We start from the raw sequence: 22,771 nt of genomic DNA, 5'->3' as shown, positions 1-22,771 counted from the left end.
ATCTGCCTAGTGTCTAATTTATAATATGTAATGTGTTTGATATCCTTTGTTGATTTCTTCTCTTTACATTGATATTTTGTTTTTGTTTAAATCAAACTTGAAACATGTTCAGTGTCAGTGTGATATTCTCTTGTCTAACTATCCAGCACCGAACTGACATCATATCATTGTAGTACTATAAAGTTTTTGTATTGTATCAGGATAAGAATAGATGAAATTTTTTTAACCTTAAGTTAAGACTCGTTCAGGGTTTTAAGTATTACAGTATTCTTATAGAATAGATCAGATACACAAGCACGAACTCATAGAAAGACAAAGAACTACTTTGAAATGTCTAATGGGAGAACATCGCCAGTAATTCTATATCCAGCAGAATTTCAGTTCCAAAATGGTAAAATTTGATGTGATACCTGTGTTTGAAGCAGCTTGCGAAACATATAGAACAAGAAATATGACTGAAAAAACACACATCTTGAGCATGGACAATTTGGAAAGGAATGAGACTGTAGTATCTTTTTTTCAGGCAGTTGCACCAGATATTACGATCATTTCCAAGTCTGATCTGAGAATCCTTGGTTCCCTTGTTTTCTTGGAAGCAGCCGAAACTATTCTGAACAGATATCATTGATATTGAAAACGTTATTTCATCATCTATTGTCTCCTAATCCTCGTACATCATATTTTCGTCTCAAAAACTGTTTAGTGATTCCCAAACTTACCTATTTCACGAGGACAGCTCTCTTGTAACTATTTTCATTATTCCTCCAACAATTGGGTGATATGATCCCAAAATATATAAAAACTATTCTCAATACTATACTTGAGGACAGAAGTTGGACACAGGCTTTTCTTCCTGTCAGAATTTGAGGTCTTGGTATCATAAAACTTAGTGACACGTGTACACAGGCATTCTTGGGTTCTGCATATGGAGTTTTCGACATTTTCAAATCCATTTCTTCTTAATTCGGTGATGAGGTCGAAGTCTGCTATTTGCCGGAGGCTTTGGTTGGTGGACTAATATATCCAAGAACTTTAATCCTTCATCTCCTCCAGATGTCTACAATAGTTGGGAAGATATAATTATTAGACACATCCTAGAATCTCTTTTAACATCTTGTAGCCTACATCAAAAAAGAACAAGCTCGAATTTTGGCTTCACAAGATATAGAAGCAGATTCTTGGCTACAAACTCTACCTTTCCCAAATATTGGAACGCTGATGAATAACACATTTTTAAGATTGCAGTCGCTCTACGACTTGGATGTAAAATCTGCCAACCACATAAATATGTATGTAGAGAAGTTGAGGACACTTATGTTCATTAGCTCTGAATTGTGTCAAGAGTAAGGGACTCTTTTAGACATTCAACAATTAACGACATAATCAAAAGAGCATTACAATCTTCTGGTATCCCTGCTATTTTAGAACCCACAGGGTTTAGTCGCAGAGTGGAAAACGCTCGGATGGAATAAGTTTGGTCCCGTGAAGCAGAGGAAAATCGCTAACGTGGGATACGACAGGCGTGGATATCTTAGCTCCATCTCACTTGCCATGAACTTGTAAAATCGCAAGCTTTGCAGCAGAATCCGCCATACGCAGTAAACGTCTCCATCGTCTTTTTTCTCTTGAAACGATAGGCTCCTGGTGTAGAGAAGCAAAAGACCTGGTTTCCGAGATTGGTAGAAGTTTGATGACTATTACTGGAGATACTCGCTGCACCAGTTACCTACAACAACGAATAGCAATAGCCATTCAACTTGAAAACGCAGCGACCATTTTGGAGGCCTTTCCAAATTCAAATTTTGGGGATGAAATTTTCTTAATTTCAATATCAACTTAAAGAATAGTACATATATATATATATATATATATATATATATATATATATATATATATATATATATATATACGAATCAAGAATGTATACAATTTTAAATTTGCACCACTGTCAACAATTTCAGTAGAATGAAATTTATTGTGTGTTAGTAATAACTAGACTTCGTTGAATTGCCACACGCAGCATGCAATCAGGTTGCCGATGTACTGTAGTATAGAGGAGGTGAGCGACCGCCCGGTCTCGTAATATAAGCAGTTCATGTTAAGAGTTGTGACCGGTCCAAATAGATAGAGCAGCTACAGCTAATGTATACCTATGTAAGCACTTGTTTTTGCGTTACTCTGGTTGGAATAGTCAAAGCTTAACATATGTTCAGTGCAGACAAGAATTCAATCAAACATACTACAATGAGAGTGTTGCTGTTCCAAATAATTGCCCCTGGAATACCCTTACCCCCGTAGCCAGTCTTGCCCCGTTTGGTAAACGTGGTTGGATGCTGTTAATTATTATGCAGAACATTACAGCAAAATAATGGAGGTAATTGATGCATTGGATAGCACAGACAGTTCCGCTGTTGCAACTGTAAAATCATTGCCTTCTGAATAGCTATTGGAAGATATTCTGTTCATTGATTCTAATTTTAAAATCGTGTCCAAAAGCATCACCCTGTTAGAATCGTCTAAACTACAACTCTCAGAAGCCCTTAATATAGTGTATAAAGTATAACAAACCGTTATCCAAAATAACAATTCACTAATTTCAGAAAAAGTGAATGTAAGTTGAAAAACATTATTGCTAAAAATTCTGCCTATTCACAACTTCGTATTATAAATACTATCAGGTCACGACAAGACGTCTGAAGTTTGTGTACTAAAAAGTCGTGACTTTCCATTCTTCAAATATGCACCTATTACATCGTGTGTTGTTGAACGTACATTTTCCCAATATATAAACTGTTTGAGTGATCATCGGAGGAGGTTTACTTTGCAGTCGCTCAAAATGTACGTAACTCTTATCTGCAATGCACATAGTCAAGGATGATGTGAGTATATTACATTAAATTTTAAGAGTTAATATATCTCACTACAAAATAATTGTGTATTTACATGTTTAGACATTTCCTACTTCAATGGTCATTCATTATATTTCTTGAATGCAGGATATAGGTTTCATTGTAACCGCAGTATACTGCTCAGTGTTTACATCAGAGGCATACTCCATCCGTTGCACGGCCCCTTCTCCTACAGTCTATACCGCGTGCGTAGTAAACCTTACGATTCTCGTGGCAATTCCACGAAGTCTAGTAATAACTAATGTATTAATATCGAATCTACTATATGTCATTGTAATCTATTTTATAATAACAAAATTTATATATTATGAATTTTAAATACTAGATACATAGTATAATTTTGTTTTCAGAAACATAATATTCTGTTTCATTTTAGAGAAAGAAGATCGTGAAGATGCCTAACATAATTCTGCATGGATTGTGTTACATAGGCCTACATGTAATGAAGGAAGCATGCCTTAGTTATTCGAATTATTGAAATGAATTTCTGGAAACTTACATTTCTCCGCCTATCATTATCAGAAATCATGCCTGTGATCAACATTCTATTATTCGTCCTTTGTCCTTTTCTGGTATTGTGTAATAACTGATACATCTATATTTTGAGCGTAAACTCTTGTTGTAGTATTAGACAGCAACATATGTTACCTTCACCTACTTAGACTTTTATTTTTGGTTTTTGATTTTATTTGTATCGCAGATAAATCTTGCTCTTCTCTAGAGTGGATGTGAAAAATCTGACTAAACTAACGTAAAATATTTTTAATTATTGTGTATAATGCATAACAAATAATATTAGGTCTTGTGACTTTTGCATAGCGAAGACAGTTTTTTCCCTTTTCCTATTGCCCTTTCCTGACAAAATTTCCAATACAAGGAAACAGGTTTAAATGGAAGAACCACAATTTTAAAGATGTACGCTCCAAATCATTTAACTTGATGAACTATTAACGATAGAACGCAAAATTCCAGCTTATTCATGTCAGATCTCAATTCTATTTTTTTTTTCGTTTCATGTAAGCCTCTTGTATTTTACTACAATAACTTTAGCTTAACTGTTTTGATTAGTGTAGTTTTAAAATTAATTATTATAGATGTCTGTAATCCCTAAACTTTTTCTCTAAAGATGTTTTAATTATATGTACACACCGTTAGATATAATTCATTTTAAACATCTTCAAGCCCAAACTATTTTATATAAGTGAAAAATAATTCCTAAGTTATTTAAGATAACGCTTATTCCGTCGGATCCCGGCCACTTAGTCTCTCATAACGAGTGCACCTCTGCACATGTGTGGACATTGTGCCACTGTCATACATCTATGACACGGTGCATGAGGTAAGCCACTAGAGGGAACCCAAGACGTGGAACTTAAACTGAGAGGATTCGATCCGACATCGGGATGGGAATCCGGTGTGGCTTAGTGGATAAAGCGTCAGCATGTAGAGCTGAAAATCCGGGTTCAAATCCCGGTGCCGGAGAGAATTTTTCTGCATTCCACTCATCCTTCACCAAAGTATTTTGTCTGAAAGAGGTTATAAATTGAAAATATCATTCAATAATTTACCGGACAAAAATGTTATTGAGGGCAAAGCTCACATTTTTAATTTATTACAACCTTACGATAAAATATAGGTGTGTTATAAACTGATAGAGTATATTTCAAAATGACATTTTGTACATTTTTATGTAAAGACTCCTAACTTTATATTAAAAGTGACTGTTTCTCATGTGCATAATTCCATATGAAGTTAATTTGTAGACAGTGAATAAGATTGAAATCTATTCAACCGTTTAATTAAGGGGTTAGGTGCAGTTTACAGCAGTGAAAGTTTTGGAAATATTGAATATTTGTTCCTCCATTATTATATCTTGTACAATAATGAAAATTTGTATGTGTATAATAGTGTCCTTCTGCTATATGAAAAGAAAATATATTGTTATGATTTAAAATTCAAAATGTGCAGTTCATTGTGCAGTGATGAAGCATTTCCCTCATAACTCATAAACTTGTTAACTTTTTCATGTTCTCTCTTTTTTATTTTATTGCTGAAACTCATGTTTACAATATCATGCTCTTTCAACTACATTCCTTAATAAATAATATATATATTTTTTTATTTTGTGTTAGAAGAAAATACTGATATTTGACCATTTTGTAAAATGAATTTATTTCTTATCAGACAATCTATTAAAGACAAAGAAGTAGTCTTGCATCATACTGTAGATGTGACATGCATTAATAAACACAAGGAATTGCATCACAGAATGTTGGATAGTTTTTGAGTTCGTGGGAAACGCTTCATCACTACACAGTGAACTGAATTTTGAAAAAAAAAAAAGATGTAAATAATATTTGTAAATCTTAAAATATTTTTTTTTCGTATAGCAGAAGGACAGTGTTTTATACATACTAATTTTCATTATTGTACAGGATACAGTAATGGAGGAAAAAATGTTGAATAGTACCAAAATTTTACTACTGTAAGATATACCTAACCCCTTAACAGCTGTACATGAATGGAATGTGGAAGACGAGTATGGGCACCACTTCCGAAATAGGTGGTGAAACAAAATATGACAGAAAGTCAAATATTTATTGCAACAACATTATAATGCTGATGTTACTGGTAGTTAGGCAATGAAAAAATGTAACTTGCAACAACGCCCAATGGCACTAATTATCCTCATTACAGATATGAAGGTGCCACTTGTTTAAATTGTAATGGAATGTTCTGCATTATTAAAGTGACAATAGACACGTACGATAGGTCTACACGTTGAGAGAACTGTAGTGGAAAAACGTGTTGTGAGCTGGAACTAATTTGGAAATGTCGCTTCATATGAAAAAATAATTACATGCCCTACATTAATTACTTCTCTTATCACAGATACATGGCATCCATTTGCAAAGAGAAAAAAAATAAAGTCTTCAAACGAACACAACTGTAATTTCATTCCAGAAATTGGGTGATGTTTTCTGCTTGCAGGTGTATCCCTGATATAGCACAGAATTGTTGCGGTATTAAAAATTCTGAAAACTTGTATTTTCTGAAATCCTGAAAACTTTTCCTGAATTATATCGTTTTTTCTTTATACAATATTTCCTATCACTATGAAATATTGAAATAAGTATAATATTGGTTTAAGTGGTATAGGAAACAATAATGTTTGTTTACAATAAGTGTAAACGGAAATTACAGCGTTTCGAATATTGGTTCTATCTTTGTTTTAAACCAATTAAGAAAGGATTGAGGATGGATTCCTTGTTGGGGCAGTTATAAATAGCCAATGTGCTTGGTTGATCAACGATAGCCTTGTGATTAAGGTATAAACAGATTTAGCTGTATGTAATAAGCGCAACGTGTAGAAAAAACTGTCTAACCTCCCTTAAAGATTAAAATAGAGCCAATGTTTGAGACGGTGTAATTATTTCCATTGTCAGTAATGAAAAATGTACAATTTACAACTGTTATAATAAAAATGACAATTAGTATTTATGTTTACTCTTTTAATTTCCATACACAAATGAATTAGTCATCGTAATTTAATATTTCCAGATATTTTTTTTCACCGATAATAACTGGATCTCAAACAGGTAGAATAAGAGTGTATGTTCCAAACATCAATCACAAATTTCATAGAAAAATTTTGCACATAGGTAATGGTATTTTTCATTATATATATTTAAAGTTTTTGAAGTGACTGTAAGAATTGTCTACAATTTTATACTTTCAAAACTGCAATACATTGTACTGTACGCATGTGGGTATACTCATTCTTAAACTTACAGGTGAGAGGCTGGGTGCAAGAAGGGCATTTTAGAGGATGTGCCCTTTTCGAGTAAAACGCTTTATTATGTTCTCTAATCTGCTATGCATATGATCACCAAGTTTTATTTCAGTACTGTGATCATAGAAGTCAGGAGTACCAAAAAATGTAAAGGCGTGCATAGATAACATTATTACGGTTTGAATTTTCAACATGAATTTTCTCAAAACCTGCATTTGAGAGAAGTGTGTTTCTTGCACCCAACTTCCTAATTGAAGTCTAAACAGGAATAATTTGAAAAACACAAGTTATACACCTAGATAAGCATTTTCCTCCTGATGATCCTCTCGATAATATTTCAGATTAGAAAAATTGCTTCGGACACTACTAGGTTAATTTATTACTTATTCCGATTTAATTATTTTAACGGTATAATACTATAACTGCAGCATTTGTGTTTGCTTTTAAAATAAATATTCTATTATGAATTAGATATCTTTACATTACTCACAAACCTTTCTGAAATAATTTTTTCTATTTTAATCCATAAAAATTATTACTAAAATTTTAAAGCTCTGACAAGGAGCGCAAATTAAAATAAGAAATACAGAGAAGAACAAATGTCAAACATTTTGTTTTCCTTTTTAATGCTTTTATTACAGATGATATGATTATAAAAGTACCTAATTCAGTACTTTGAAGTTGAGTAGGTAAATTTTAAAGTGGATTAGACAAAAACAGTAGAGGAAATAGAAAATTAAAATGTGTGAAATTTAAATTGTAATATTTCAGTCAGAAATAATTCACAAGCTTAAATGAATTCACTTTTGTAATCATAGACCTAAATATAGAATTAAAACATTTATTATTATTGTTACAATCAATTATGTTATATTTAGTACTGAGATGAGATATGATGCCCACAGGACACGCTGGCGCGATACCTGGGAAGGCGTCGTGCGCGAGGAGGTAGGTGGCAGTGCTACACGGTTCTCTCCGGCAGATCCTCGCGGTACAGCAACACGAGTAACCCTCCAAGCACTGCCAGCAACTACGGTGGTGGCAGTCTACGGCGCTACTTAGAGGCAGATCTGGCCCGCCTGCACGCGTCGCGACGCCCTATCGTTGTATCCTTCCGGCGCCACAACTCCCAACAAGCCGATAGCGGAGCAGAGACGGAAGTATCGGGGGCTTCGACTTCCACAGGACCGGAAGTTTATGTCAGTCTGGAGGAACTCACCAAGAACAACTCCCGATTCAATTCTCGCAAAAGCAGCAAATTAAGGAAGACACGGAATAAATTAAACGAGACATATCTGAGTGTAATCTGCAGGCATTCAAAATCCTCCGTTAAAGACTCTAAAGAAAAGATAACTACAGAGCCAATTGAGAAAGATGTTTTTTCAGGCCTTAAAGCTAATTCCGATACTTGTTTCCCTTATAGTTTAAATCATGACAACACTCCAGAAGATAATTTAATACCAACGTGGTACCTCGCTAACCAATCAAATGCAAGTCTTCCAATTCAGAACACCATTTCAACACAAATTGAAACACCAGTAAACAAAAGCAGCTCAGATAATGTAATACAAAATGATACAATAACCTCAGGTGCACTTACACAAACAAAACATTACCCGAAGGTCGAAGATATCGAAATATTCCAAGAACAGCACCTCAAGATACAAAGTTCGTTTAAGAAAAGGCAGAGAAGTTCAAGGCACAGTCGTCATCATAACAAAATTAACAAACCACCAACTGCCTCATCATATAGTTTTGAATGTTGTTTCAGAGAATCGAGCGATAAATTGAAAGAGAGATATAATGGAGTGCACAATCATATAAGCAACTGTAAGCCAAATGATAAGAGAGCTATGGAGGAAACGTATCACAATGTGCCTCGCTCGTCAACTCTTCCCTCATTCAGAAGTGTCACGAAGGAAGCAGAAATTCATTTTCGTGATAGAGATATCCAAGCCATGGATCTTTCAGTTCATAGCCTGAAGAGGTCCCATATTTTTCACACTGACGATCGTAAACAAAATCGTGATCCATTAGCTAGTAACAGGGATAGGAGTAGATTATTCTTGCAATTTTCGGAAAGCAGAATTTCAAACAATCTAACTGACTCTGATAGTGTAGGTAATGCGTCTTGTTTTCGATCTGATACTTGTCAACGGATTAATTCTACTGGTATAAAAAATGAAAATCAAATATATTCTGAAGTACTTCAATTTCCACCGAGTAAAGCACACAATACTATTGATATAGTTGCAAATGAATACAACCATATCATTAATGATGAGGAAGAATCTCCAGTTGTTGAAGAATGTTCGTCTTCTCCAAATAAAAATGAGGTTGAACACGAAAATGATGGTGCTTTTCTACTATCCTCTTCTGTCATTCACTTCGAGAATGTAATTGGTGTTGAAAGAAATAACAGCACCAAGTCTGGTATGAATGACGAGCAAGCAAAAATGTTAAATAATCAAAATTCTGAAAAAGTAACTGATATGGCTTTAAATCAAGGCATTAATTCCATAAACGAGGAAGACTTTATCGCAGAAAATTTGACAGACGAATGCTTTGAGAATGATAGAAATGTAACTGATGTTGAAACATGCGATTTAACACTTCCGAAGTATGTTTCAAGTTCAACTATATACGACCTTAAAGTCTCAATACCCTGCTGTCATTCTCGACCAAAATCTTGTACTGATCTATCATTTCCAACGCATGTTTTGGTGAATCAAACGTGCGATTCGTTCTCATCTACTGTGCACTCATCTAGTCCGAGGTTAGCAACATGTGACCTTGTATTATAAAAATGTTATCCTTGCTGCGAAGTTCAAATTTATTAAGTAAGTGAAACAATGTTGTTTTTATTTAAAGTTAGTATTGCTAATTATGAATTCAAATATAAATTCTTTTATCGTCAAAGTGTGCTCAATTGCTTCTAGTCTTGAAAAGGAATCGCTGTGATGAAGTGTCTATTTAATAGCAAGATTCACATATTTTTATTTGTGGAACAAATTGAAATCCCTACTGACTTTTGTGCAGTATTTCTACAGATTGGAAGACGAAAGGTGATGATCCAAGAGAGACAGAGCTGCAAGTGGAAAATTTATCACAGGTACAGTAAAAAAGTGCAAGGGAAGTGACTCGTTTTTTCTTTAAATCATCGATAAGAGTGAATAATATGACAAATAGAATAAAGATATAGATAAATGCTTGCAACTTTAGTGCCTTGTGGAGCATATTATTAGCTATAATATGCTTAATGATCAATTACTGCTTTATTATTATTATTGCTAACACATTTCGCTTAGAGGCAATGATTGCATTTTTTAGCATAATAGGCTACTATAATGTGGGCTGCATTTTTAGAATAACACTCTAATGTGGAAATATCATTGTTGAGATTTTAATTGATATCTTGATTTTACACCAATATTAACATTTCAGTGCTCGCACTTATAATAATCCGTTATTGATAGCTTGGCTACTATTGTAGCCCATTAAAATTTTGGCCTTTATTTTAATTCGTTACAATTTGTAATTAATTTTTACAGCACTGATACATTGTTACAAGTGTGCAGGAAAGGTATATAAAAGGAAAATGCCGCCGCTTGATTCATTAAAACACGAAATTTATGAGAAGTTGCTTCGAAAATAAAGTTACGAGTTTACTCGCGTGGGCTACAACTGTAGCCCAAGAAATAATAATCACTCTTAGTCTGAATATCTGGTCAAGTCATAACTATAACAATTTTGATATATTGTTACAAGTGTGGAGGAAAGGTATACAAATAAAAAATAGTCGTTTGATTCGCGAAAACGTCATAGCACTACAAAAAATAAAGAACAGTTTGCCACGCGAGCACTGAAATGTTAACAATAAATTGCTTACCATTACTGTGTAAATCCGTGATTTACTAATGCTTGTTTCATTATAATAGACTGAAATGAAAATTGCTTCATTAAATCTAGCACTTTGTGAAGTAAAATTTTCAATGGCGTTTCAAGTAATAAGAGATAACGTAATAAATGTTTAAAAACAAACGGTTAGTTATAATATTGAATTATTCTACAGACTTAATTTTCATTTTAATAGTTCACTGCAATTCGCTAAGTTTAGTAGAAGTTTAAAAAATCAGAACACAATACAAATAATGTGATAATAAATTGTTGATTGAATGGTTAATCTAGAAGAATTCACTTCATACTATCGGTTTAGTGACTGATCACAGATTATGGTTTCGACTTTAGACAAAGGCAATATATTATTTTTTTGTCAATAATTTTTATAGTATGTATGGAATTCACGCTGTCTACTATAAAATAAATAACTCATATTAAAACAATATAATTTTTACGATATTGATTTGGTTTTCTTTTCTGGTGTCAATATAATGAGCGAATTGAAATTTTCTGCTCTAAATGTTCGGTATTTCTTATATTAGCTCTTAAATTCGCTGAACATCAATAGAGTGTGACACTAAATACTTTCCGCTTTTGCATGTGGTCGTATTTAAAGACTCCATTAAGCACCAGATGTTTCTCAAAGTCATTTATCAATATGGAAAAAAGTTTAAAAACTTAACATATTGCATATCTCTTAAAACTTGATCCTGTTAGGTGTAATATTCATTTCAAGCTAACTTCAGCTCCCATAGAAGTAATGTTGCAATAGAATGCATTTAAGCCGCTTTATGTCTCATTCGAGTCGTTTGCTGCGTGAATGTCGTTTACAAGTATCGCCGTTTGTTAAGTTACGATATCTACATCACCATACACCAAATCTCTTATCTTCAACTTCGATCTAAATGGTTACTGTTATGTGGCATGTACAACATTCAGGTTTCCTTGGAGACCATCTATATTATCCTAACCTATGTGCGAGTTAACCCAGTTGAAATAGAATAATGTTGTTTTGCTAAGATACAAGACGCATTTCCACAAGGAGAAAGATTCTAAGACGTGCTTTGATAATTTCTTCTTTAGTTATACAATTGCAAAGTGGAAATATTTTACTTGAAGTTTTAGCTCCAACTAAAATTTATACACATAGACCTACTTAACAACAATAGAAATGAAATTTCTCACGGAAGTAACGGGGTATAATTATTCAACAAAGTCCAACGTTGTGGAGTAACGGTAAACATGTCTGGCCGTTAAACAAATGGGCCCGGGTTTAAATTCCGGTGGAGATGATATATGGTTTTGGGTTTTTCCCTGGGTTTTTTCCCGAACCATTTAGAGTAAATGCTGGTTATATTTGGGCGCTGGATCCTGGATTCAATTCTCTGACATTATCGCCTTCGTTTCACTCAGAATGGTAGATAACCATCGCAGTTGATATAACGCCACAAAATAAACAAACCAAAATCAACAGATCATAAAAATATAAAACGTATTGAATAGTGTATTATCCAATAATGACCGAGATAGATACACATAATTCTTCAATGGAGGAATGAAAACTGGAGTGGCAGTAGGATTCTCGAAGATAACCTAAAAAAAATCTCTTACAGTCTGAATCTGAACCATACTTTAATTAACTACAATTTTTTTCGTCTTTTAAATGCAGCGATTTTTGAAGTCTTATTTTATCAAATTTACTACACTATTTCCTAGTATTTGTTTGTTGGGTACCTCAGGAGACGTTGTCTTGTACTTTGTAGTCTCTACCGAGATTTTGACTAAAACAGTAATTCTAATTTCACAGGAAGAAAAGTCGATGGGGGCAAGGAATATCTGTCTAGTAATTTTGTCTTAATGAAGCTTATTCTATTTACCATAAATGCTCAACATTTCATTATATTTATTTTCTAGATACAAAATTCTATCAATTTAATTTGCCCTTTAAGAATGGATATATCCTCGATTGGCTTTCAACACGCGGGTTTGGTTTAGAAGGCCAACATCGTAACCACTCGGTGTATTGAATATTGTCCAATAACTGCTCCTTTCAGCATACATCTTGTGATTTCTTTGGAGCAGAATTCTCCTTGTCAAGTTTTCACCGTAAAACGAAAACTTAACAGTATGTAACTAAGAAACATGATTATTTTAAAAATAATAGAAATATACAGTGAAACCTCTCATTTACGGACATCGAAGGGACGTAAAAATCTGTCCGCATCTGGGAGGCGTCCTTTATTGGGAGGGAGGCTCCTCAATCAAACAGTAAATTTATAATATGCGTTATGTATCCCTTCACACTTTATATGAAATGTTTTACTGTAGTTTAATTCTAAATACAGTATACTACAGTAAATTCTTTGCAACGTTGATCTACAGTGGATAAGACCGAAAAAGGAAAATAGAGTACTGTGCCATGTAATTTTATTTTAAGTCTACAGTAATGCAGTACTCTAATTTAAGTTACAGTTTTCAACTTAACCTTTACGTTCAGGTGCCATGTCTCTCGAAACAGAACTGATTGAAGTGGAGTGAATAATCTTACTAACCCTATCATGTGTCGAATACAATTTCACGATCGCGGAAACCTTGGACCCATCAGACACGTTAAATTTAATGACTTGTTTATCCACCTGCTTACAGCTAACAAGGGGTAGCCGGCTGGGCTAATGGTAGCCTACGAGACCCTTATTGTCTTCTTTCATGTTAAGGAATATATGAACTAAATTTTCCATTTTTGTAACACATTAGGTTTTGAAATCCAAGTTCTGTCCGCAGTCAGGAGGTAAAGCAAGCTTTAGAACTGTGAAACAGCTGTCCATGTCCGTGTCTGATAGTGTCCGTAAACGAGAGTTAAATTTATCATTATTTCTATATTATTTCAGTTGGGACATAAAAATCTGTCCGTATACGAGGAGTGTCCGTATCTTGGGAGTGTCCGTAAGGAGAGGTTTCACTGTATTGGAATTGCTCTTTGTAGTTGTACATTTTTCAGTGGATCGGCTATAAGGGGAATGAGAGATTTAGCAACGATTCTATTTGCAGTCACATTTGCAATTACATTTCCTAAGTCCTTAGCTTTGAGCATTTGTTAACGTTTCTGCTCCAAAACGAGCTCGATTTAAAGGTTCAGAGAATTGAATGCTACATAACAGGGGATAGTCTTGCTTCAAGACTTATCGTCCCGTTCTGACCCCGTTCGTAGGTCTCATTTCTCTTTGCGAGGCTTAACATATGTAGCAAAGCACAGCTTTTTCTTAGGATTACACATGTACCATCACGTTCTCCCTCACGTCCATTTGTATTTCACACAAAGGAGTGGAAGTACTGCGGACATAACGTAATATTGTTGTTTCCAAAGAAACAAATTCTCCATTTTGAACAGAAGTATAGAATATTTTATTTTCAACATCTATACTAATAATAAATCTGTAGCCGAAATTTTTCTGGTAATTTTCGATTTTCCAAAAATAATTGATCCTAACATATATAATTAATCACCCTGAAACTGAAAATCGCTTTTTTGAAATTTTTGTTTGTATGTCTGTCTGTCTGTCTGTCTCTATGTTTGTTACCTTTTCACGCGATAATGGCTGAACGGATTTCGATGAGATTGGAATATAAATTAAGTTCGTTGTAACTTAGATTTTAGGCTATATGGCATTCAAAATACATTATTTAAAAGGGAGGTTATAAGGGGGCCTGAATTAAATAAATCGAAATATCTCGCTTATTATTGATTTTTGTGAAAAATGTTACATAACAAAAGTTTCTTTAACAATAATTTCCGATAAGTTTTATTCCTTGAAAAATTTTGACAGGACTGATATTTAATGAGATGAATGAGTTTTAAAATTAGAATAACTGCCATCTAAGGCCGTGTAATGAATTAAAAAACCAATGACTTCGTCTATAAGGGGCCTTGGACAGCAACAATCGAAAGCTATGAAAGATAGCCTACAGATAATATTTCTGCGTTTGTATGAAGTAATATCGGAAGCTAAATTAACCGATTTGTATAATTAATTATTAATTCAACATTGGAATGTGTAATTTTTCTAGATGGATATAATGCTATAATGTTATTACAGTAACTTCTGAGTGAATCGAGGACAGGTAAGATTAAAATAGCTTCTTATGCACAGAAAACTTGATAGGCTATTCTGTACATTCGTTTCCTGTATTTCCTAAAATAATTTTTATGACCAAATGAGTGGTCTCTGGATCAAAATGATCGCATTTTAATTATGCAAATACAATTTAAATTAAGGAACATAATAAACGATTTACCCTTATATCAAACACGAATGTTCCCTGGATCAAATGTCCTATTTCAATTATGTAATTACTTTATATTTATATCTAACAGGTGCAGCGGAGCGCACGGGTACGGCTAGTATAAAATAAAGTAACATAGGTTTATTTCCCTTGAAAGGAAAGCATTTTTATTGCAAATAGGGTTTCATTACGAATTCGATCAAGGATTACTTTTCTGGCCAAATATTTAACAAGAAACCGGTACTACCTATGTCAAAAAAGTAGATATTTATTTTCCTCAAATATGATCAGAAGGAAGGTGTGGTTTACTGAACTCCATGTTGACCACATGATTATGGATACCAACTTATGAGTGTCAAATGCTGATTTATAGTACTGAAATGAATTTATATGAACAAAGATCTTACAGTCATAGCATTTAGGATGGTTATAATAAAGATGGTGGTGGTGGTGGTGGTGATGTTGATGATGATGATGATGATGATGATAAGGTAATAGTAGTGGTGACGAGAAATTAATATAGATTCATTGATGCATATTTTATTATTATTATTATTATTATTATTATTATTATTATTTACTTTAAAAATTTGGAGTAAATCATCCCAGACCGAAAAAGATTATGAATTCCAGTTTAGTCCAAATGTATCAAAAACGAAAAGGATAGTACAATATTAATTTTCAGGAAAGCATTTTTAAATCATATCAAAATTAAATTTTGTACACAGGTACAATAAACGAAACTTTCATTGACAGTAATAACTTCGTATTTCACTAAATGTAGAAATGGGTAAATACCAAGAAAAATTATTCATTGATAGAAAATGAATAAATCACTTTAAAATATGAATAAAGTTATAAAGAGATTGTCTAGAGAATCTTTGATGATAGTCCTACCAACTGCAGTATTTTTCAATATTTGGTAACTAATACCATCACTTTCATTCACGTTGTACAAAATTTTGTACAATATTCTTTTGAAAAGATTAATTCCATATGTAGATGATATAATTAGGGATCATCAGTGTGTTTTTAGGCATAATAGATGGACTATGGATCAGATTTATTTTTTGTATTCTAAGAAAAAATGAGAGTATAAGAGCACATTACATGAGTTATTCATAGATTTCAAAAAGGCATATGGCTTGATTAGGAGAGACGTTTTATATAAAATTCTTATTGAATATGGTATTCCCAAGAAACTAGTTCGATTAATCAAAATGTGTCTCAATGGAACGATCAGCAGAGTCCATATAGGTGATTTTCCAATTCACTGCGGGCTATAGCAAATCACCTTTACCTTTTAACTTTACTCTAGAATATGCTAGTAGGAAAGTTCGGGAAAACAGAGAGGGTTTGGAATTGAATAGGTTACATTAGCTTCTTGTCTATGCGGATGACGTGAATATGTTTGGAGAAAATTCACGGACTATTAGGGAAAACACGGGAATTTTACTTGAAGCAAGTAGGAAGATAGGACTGAAAGTAAACCTCGAAGAACAAAGTGTATGTATGATTAGGTTTCGTGCCAGAACATAGTATGAAATGGAATATATAAAAATTGGAAACTCATCCTTTAAAAAAGTGGAAAAATTCATATAAGCTTATAGCAAGTATAAATAACACTCAAGAGAAAATTAAACACAAAATAAATATGGGAAATGCCTGTTTTCATTCAGTTGAGAAGCTTTTATCATCCAGTATGCTCTAAAAAAGACTGAAAGCTAGAATTGATGAAACTGTTATATTACCGGTTGTTCTGTATGGTTGTGAAACTTGGACTCTGACTTTGGGAAAGGAACAGTGGTTAAGGGTGTTCGAGAATAAGGTACTTAGGAAAATATTTTAGGCTAAGGAGGATGACGTTACAGGAGAATGGTGAAAGTTACACATTGCAGAACTGCACGCATTGTATTCCTCACGTAACATAATTAGGAACATTAAATCCTGACATTTGAGGTGGACAGCGCATAAAGCAAGAATAGGTAAATCCAGAAATGTATATAGAGTGTTAGTTGGAAGACTTAAGGAATAAAGACTTTTGGGGAAGCCAAGACGTAAATTGGGATAATATTGAAATGGTTTTGAGGGATTTGGGATATGATGGTAGAGACTGGATTAATCTTACTCAGGATAGGACTGATGACGGGTTTATGTGAGAGCGGCAATGAACGTCCGTGTTCCTTAAAATCATGGCGGCAGGTTTAAGAGAGGGATGTGAGATTTCAAAAGAAGTATTAGGAAAATGCAACGAAGCGATCGGAGATTTAATCCCAAACAAATAAAAATTGAAATATGAGAAGGAATATAAAGGATTCTGTTCATGTATTACAGTAAATCAAACTTATTGTAATTTTATGTTAAATTTTGTCATTAGTTCAATACAACAGTAAGTTATTTTATTTGAATAATGTTGGTTATATTGAATTCTGTCGTTCTGAGACGATTTCATGTCCCATAACGTATAAAATGAGAACAGCATTATAATAATAGTAATTGCCGACGTGATCGTAGAGGTACAGGAAAGAAAGGTGGCATCTGTCGGCAGAATCGTCATGATGAGATACAGAGGCCTTGAGAGAATCATGTAGTAATTGCAATTGTAACAGTGAAAATTATAGGAGACATTATGAAACAGTGGAACAAAGGTGAAATTAATATGTATGTAATGTATGTATGTATGTATGTATGTATGTATGTATGTATGTATGTATGTATGTATGTATGTATGTATGTATGTATGTTTAGTTCACTTAGGAAGTTAATGCGAACTGATATAAGTACCATTATGTATCTTTAATTTATTGACTTCAAAAATTCAAGCTTGTATATATTGCATGTTACAGGGCACTTCGATCGATTATGAAGATTTTCTTGATATTATGGTAGTATGTCTCTGAACTGAAGCTTTTATATGTCAGTTTTCATAAAAATGATTTGAAGTACGAGTATATGTTTTGTGCTATCTTACTTTATTATTTTTAAATATATGTTGAAGCCATAATTGTGGTTATAGGGATAACATCCGATGACATAGATCCGTCCAAAAGGATAATTATAAATTGAGTTTTGTCATGCTAGGTTTATCATAGTGTATTCGCATATATTCGTAGGCCTGTAGTCCGGAAAGTAACTAGAACGTTAAGTTCCATTTTCCGTACTGATTTGGAGTACAGAAAGAAATAAAATTCATATAGTATTAAACTAATTTATTTTTCCTTTCTAATGAACTTATATGGCCTGGTTAATACAGGTTTCATAACGCATTGTTGAATCTAAAATTAGATCTGTGCTTCTAATGCGGTTTATTGCTCTAGTGATTGTTGTTATCATTATTATTATTATTATTATTATTATTATTATTACAAGCGAATAATTCGGATTAAGATATTGTGTATATCATCGTTGTTCCTGTAATAACTCCTATGTGCAAAATATAAAATTGTTCAGTAGGAAGAAAAACATATTTATTCTTCCTATAGCAGTAGTACATAGGAGACTGTGAATTCTTAAATTATCGAAAGAAATAAATATAATTACATATAAGAGATATATATTATTTTATTTATTATTTTAATGTACCGAATTACATATGATGTTTCCATGCAGATATTCTGCGTCATCGTACGATGAAAGAGTAGTGGAACGGAGAAAAATTCTCTCCGGCACCGTGATTTGAACCCGGGTTTTCAGCTCTACGTGCTGATGCTTTATCCACTAAGCCACACCGGATTCCCATCCCGGTGCCGGATCGAATCGTCTCAGTTTAAGTTCAACCTCTTGGGTTCCCTCTAGTGGCCTGCCCTCTGCACTACGTCATACTGTAGATGTCTATGAACGTAGGACAATATCCATATATATTAGGAGATGCACTCATATGAGTGGCTGATTGGCCGGGATCCGACGGAATAAGCGCCGTCTTAAATCACAAAGTGATTTACGCATATCATAGGCCTATATATTATTTTAATGTTCCGAAGTACATATGAAGTTTCCATGCAGATATTCTGCGTCATCGTACGATACGACGAAAGAGTAGTGGAACGGCTTAGTGGATAAAGCATCAGTACATACAGCTGAAAACCCGGATTCAAATCCCGGTACCGGAGAGAATTTTTCTCCGTTCCACTACTCTTTCATCGTACGATGACGCAGAATATCTGCATGGAAACTTCATATGTACTACGGTACATTAAAATGATATATATGATATGCGTAAATCACTTTGTGAATTAAGACGGCGCTTATTCCGTCGAATCCCGGCCAGTCAGTCATTCATACGAGTGCACTCCCGCACATATGTGGACATTATCCTACGTTCATAGACATCTACGACGTAGTGCAGAGGGCAGGCCACTAGAGGGAACCCAAGATGTGGAACTTAACTGAGACGATCCGATCCGGCATCGGGATGGGAATCCGGTGTGGCTTAGTGGATAAAGCATCAGCAAGTAGAGCTGAAAACCCGGGTTCAAATCCTGGTTCCGGAGAGAATTTTTCTCCTTCCACTGTTCTTTCACCGTATATATAGGAGATTTTATTATTTGCTCTATCACTATTTAAGTTAATTAATAGATCAAAAATCTGAAAATCGATCAATCTGTCACATAGGAGTTATTGCAGGAAGAACGACGACATGAAAATCTCATTAAGCCAACAGCAATGTAGGATCTGTCAAACATGAGTAATATATTTTTTTAAGTCTAACAATAATAATAATAATAATAATAATAATAATAATAATAATAATATCTTTCAGTCGAAATGAATCACTGCTAGTGAAATTTAATCAAGTTTAAAGACAATTTCAATACTGCAAATCCTGGAATTAATCTTCGATAATATTATCTTTAGATGGGTGTGGTTTCTATGTAATTGCGAAGCGCGATATATTCACGATGGTTGACCTAATACACTCAAGAGGTCAATTAACGCTTGCTGTACGCCTCTAAATGGCATTCGTTTCCTCTGGGGCGGATAATGTTACAGACAATTACTTGTCAGGACGGGTGGCACTGCAAGAATTAATTTATAAGGGTCTCAGCTGGACACAGTGGAACTCGGTAAACGGTATGGGGCATAAATATAGGTTGGTAGAACATATTAAAGAGGACCGTTACTGCTATCGAAGAACTCAATATAATACAATTTCCTATTCTTGTTATATCTATTGTATCAAGTAAGTTATTTTATACATCTTGATTACACAAATTTAACACTGTATCACTTCGGAATATGTATGGTAAGACTTTCCTGTGTTAAACTTCAATGTACCTCGTTTAAATGTTTCGATGATGACCCATGAATAGGTCGAAACTTGTGAACGAGGTACGTTGAAGTTTAACACAGGAAAGTCTTATCATACATATTCTTAAGTTATTTTACTGTCTATTCAATTATTTTGATTGAAAATCCGATCGTTATGTCTGGTGAATTGATTAATTATTAGGCCCTACTGCTCCCATAATAGAGGAATGTTACGAGTATATATAACACATATAATCATCATCATTATCGTCATCATCGCCTTCAAAGATTAGGCACTTGTAGCATGTTCCTTCTCAAAATTCTTCACGTCTTATTTTTAGAGGTCGATCCACGCTTCTTTCATCTTTAGGGTTATGCTGGAAAGCGATCTTTGTTATTCTGGTGTCTGGTATTCGCTGGATATGATCTCTCCAATTAATTTTATATTTTTCAATTGTACACCGTGTTTATAATTAATTATTAGACGATTTCAGAAGGCTATATTTTCACCAATATTAAACATAAATACGTGATTTTACCATTTGAAAGAGAAAATCTGAAGTTTCATACTGACCTTAGATGCACTCGACATAAACCCCACGTATAATACGGCTGACGTCCAGGCTGTGATCCCATTCTTGCCAAACTCTCTCAAGCATGTCTTATGTGACGTTCCTGATTGTTCTATTAATGCGCTTTCTCAATTCGGCCAACGTCGCTGGAAGTGGAAGTATGTAAACATTGCCCTTGACTAAACCACACAGAAAGAAATCACACACTGTGAAATCCTGTTAACGGGGTGGCCATATGCTGGAGGTGCAGTCTGCGTCCGTTACATGATCAATATATCGACCTGGTAGGTGTTGATATAGGTACCTCTAGTCCTCCTTACACCAAATTGTAGGGGCTCTTACTTGATGGAAAATAAAAACCTGTTCCTCCTCCTCCGTGAGTTGTGGCATTAGCCGATTTTCTAATTAGCCAGTTTTGTTCAATATTGGTGAAAATATAGCCTTCTGAAATCATTCAATAATAATTTGTAACAACGGTGTATTTACTATAGATTGATTCTATATCTTGTCTTATGTTACCATTTGACCTGTGGTATAATAATTTCCATCCTGTCACACATGAGAGAAATCTAATTTCTGATTATGTATTTAATTCGTCTTCGTTTGTCTGAGGTCTCGCACCCTTAGACAGTGGAAAAAAAGTCATTCGCACCCTTAGACAGTGGAAAAAAAGTCATTCGGATGTGAAGGTAACTACAACGCGACTAATTTGTCTCGCCAGAGCGTAGTTGTTTACGTAAGCACAGTAGGTACACTAGAGGCGCGTGCAAGTATAGGCCAGGAGAAATATAAATTGACACACGGAATAACCACTGAATATTGGTTGTACGTTGATATAACTATTGTAATGGCATATTTTGTATACTTTTCTATAAACCCTTTAAAGTGAGGTTTGAATGGAATATTGCAACTTATCATTCGACACAAATCCAGGCAAAAGACATATTTCGTAATTGAGGCGGAATTTGAACTCGAACCCTTATTTTCTTCTAACAGACGAGAAAAATTTTTCGTGTATTTCTGTGTATTACAGTGATGTTCCGTCGATTATTTTGTTATCTTTTTAATGCACACATTAATATCCGACACTTAATTGTCTCACCAGTATCACCACTAAAAATGTGGCCACCATATTCTTGTATTAAAGAATACACTCTATGTTCTTTAACCCCTGTCTTCGGCATTATATCACTTCACTGAACACAAGTGAATGACAGTGGCGTAGCTCAATGTAAGCTAAAAAGCTTAGCTTCCCCAGTTAATAATAATTTCATAATAAACCTGCAGTTTATGGAGAAAATTATTTGTTAATTTTAATAGAATTTATATTTACGCGTTAAATATTGTGATGCTGCAGCTCAGGATGATCTGTGATGCAGCAGTAAACAAGAAGCCTGCACACACCAGCTTCCAAGCAGATCGGTTTCTTCTGTGTAATCCACCCCGCAGATTTTCCATCCCTTTCTAACTAAGCTACCCTAGTCGCAAGGCTCGCAAAGAAGCTAGCTTTAACATTGAAAATAAGTAGTTTCCGAGTTATCCCATTTCGTCAGTTGTGTTCAGTTGAAGTGTTAGTGTGCACTGTGGCTGATATAATAAATAATGAGCGAAATGTCAGTTCCTGACACTAATTTACTTGAATTTTTTTAGGACAATTGTATTATCAAAACTGACTTACGAACAAAAGTGTGATTTAAAAAACAAATGACCGACTCCCTTGCTGTCAATGAAGGACACAACCAAAAGACAGACGCATACTTACGTAATGATACTAATATTGTGATTTCTCTAAGTATGACAGGGAGTGAGCTAATGTTATACGTATACGTGTTTATTTGTTAGAGTTATGTGTAAACCGTGAAATCTTATTTTATTACGTATCATTTGAGATCATGCCTTATTGGTGTTACTTACGATGTTCCAACCAATCTTCGACTGCTGACTTGACATTGACTACTATTTATTTTAAGACTGTATTTTTGTAATACGCTTTCTCATATTGCATGAAAGACAACTTGAGTTAGCTTCCCCTGCTCAAAATTTCATGCTACGCCACTGGTGAATGATAT

The 22,771-nt window shown here is 34.1% G+C and overlaps 1 protein-coding gene across 3 annotated transcripts in view; it reads left to right on the top strand.

The window, feature by feature from the left end:
- Window positions 1-22,771, top strand: part of LOC138690943 (pyrokinin-1 receptor-like) — a 310,043-nt gene that overhangs the window by 244,975 nt on the left and 42,297 nt on the right. Inside the window, exon 5 of one of the 3 annotated variants that reach the window (XM_069812527.1) lies at window positions 7,608-7,650. In XM_069812527.1, coding sequence (XP_069668628.1) covers window positions 7,608-7,650 — 43 coding nt within the window. Of the gene's footprint in view, window positions 1-7,607; window positions 10,940-22,771 lie in introns of those variants that run through there. The other 2 variants (XM_069812525.1, XM_069812526.1) reach the window with 2 other exon arrangements.

This window comes from Periplaneta americana, chromosome 16 (genome assembly GCF_040183065.1).
Source record: "Periplaneta americana isolate PAMFEO1 chromosome 16, P.americana_PAMFEO1_priV1, whole genome shotgun sequence".
In the NCBI taxonomy this organism is placed as follows: Eukaryota; Metazoa; Arthropoda; class Insecta; order Blattodea; family Blattidae; genus Periplaneta; species Periplaneta americana.
This window is presented reverse-complemented; position numbering and strand designations above follow the sequence as displayed.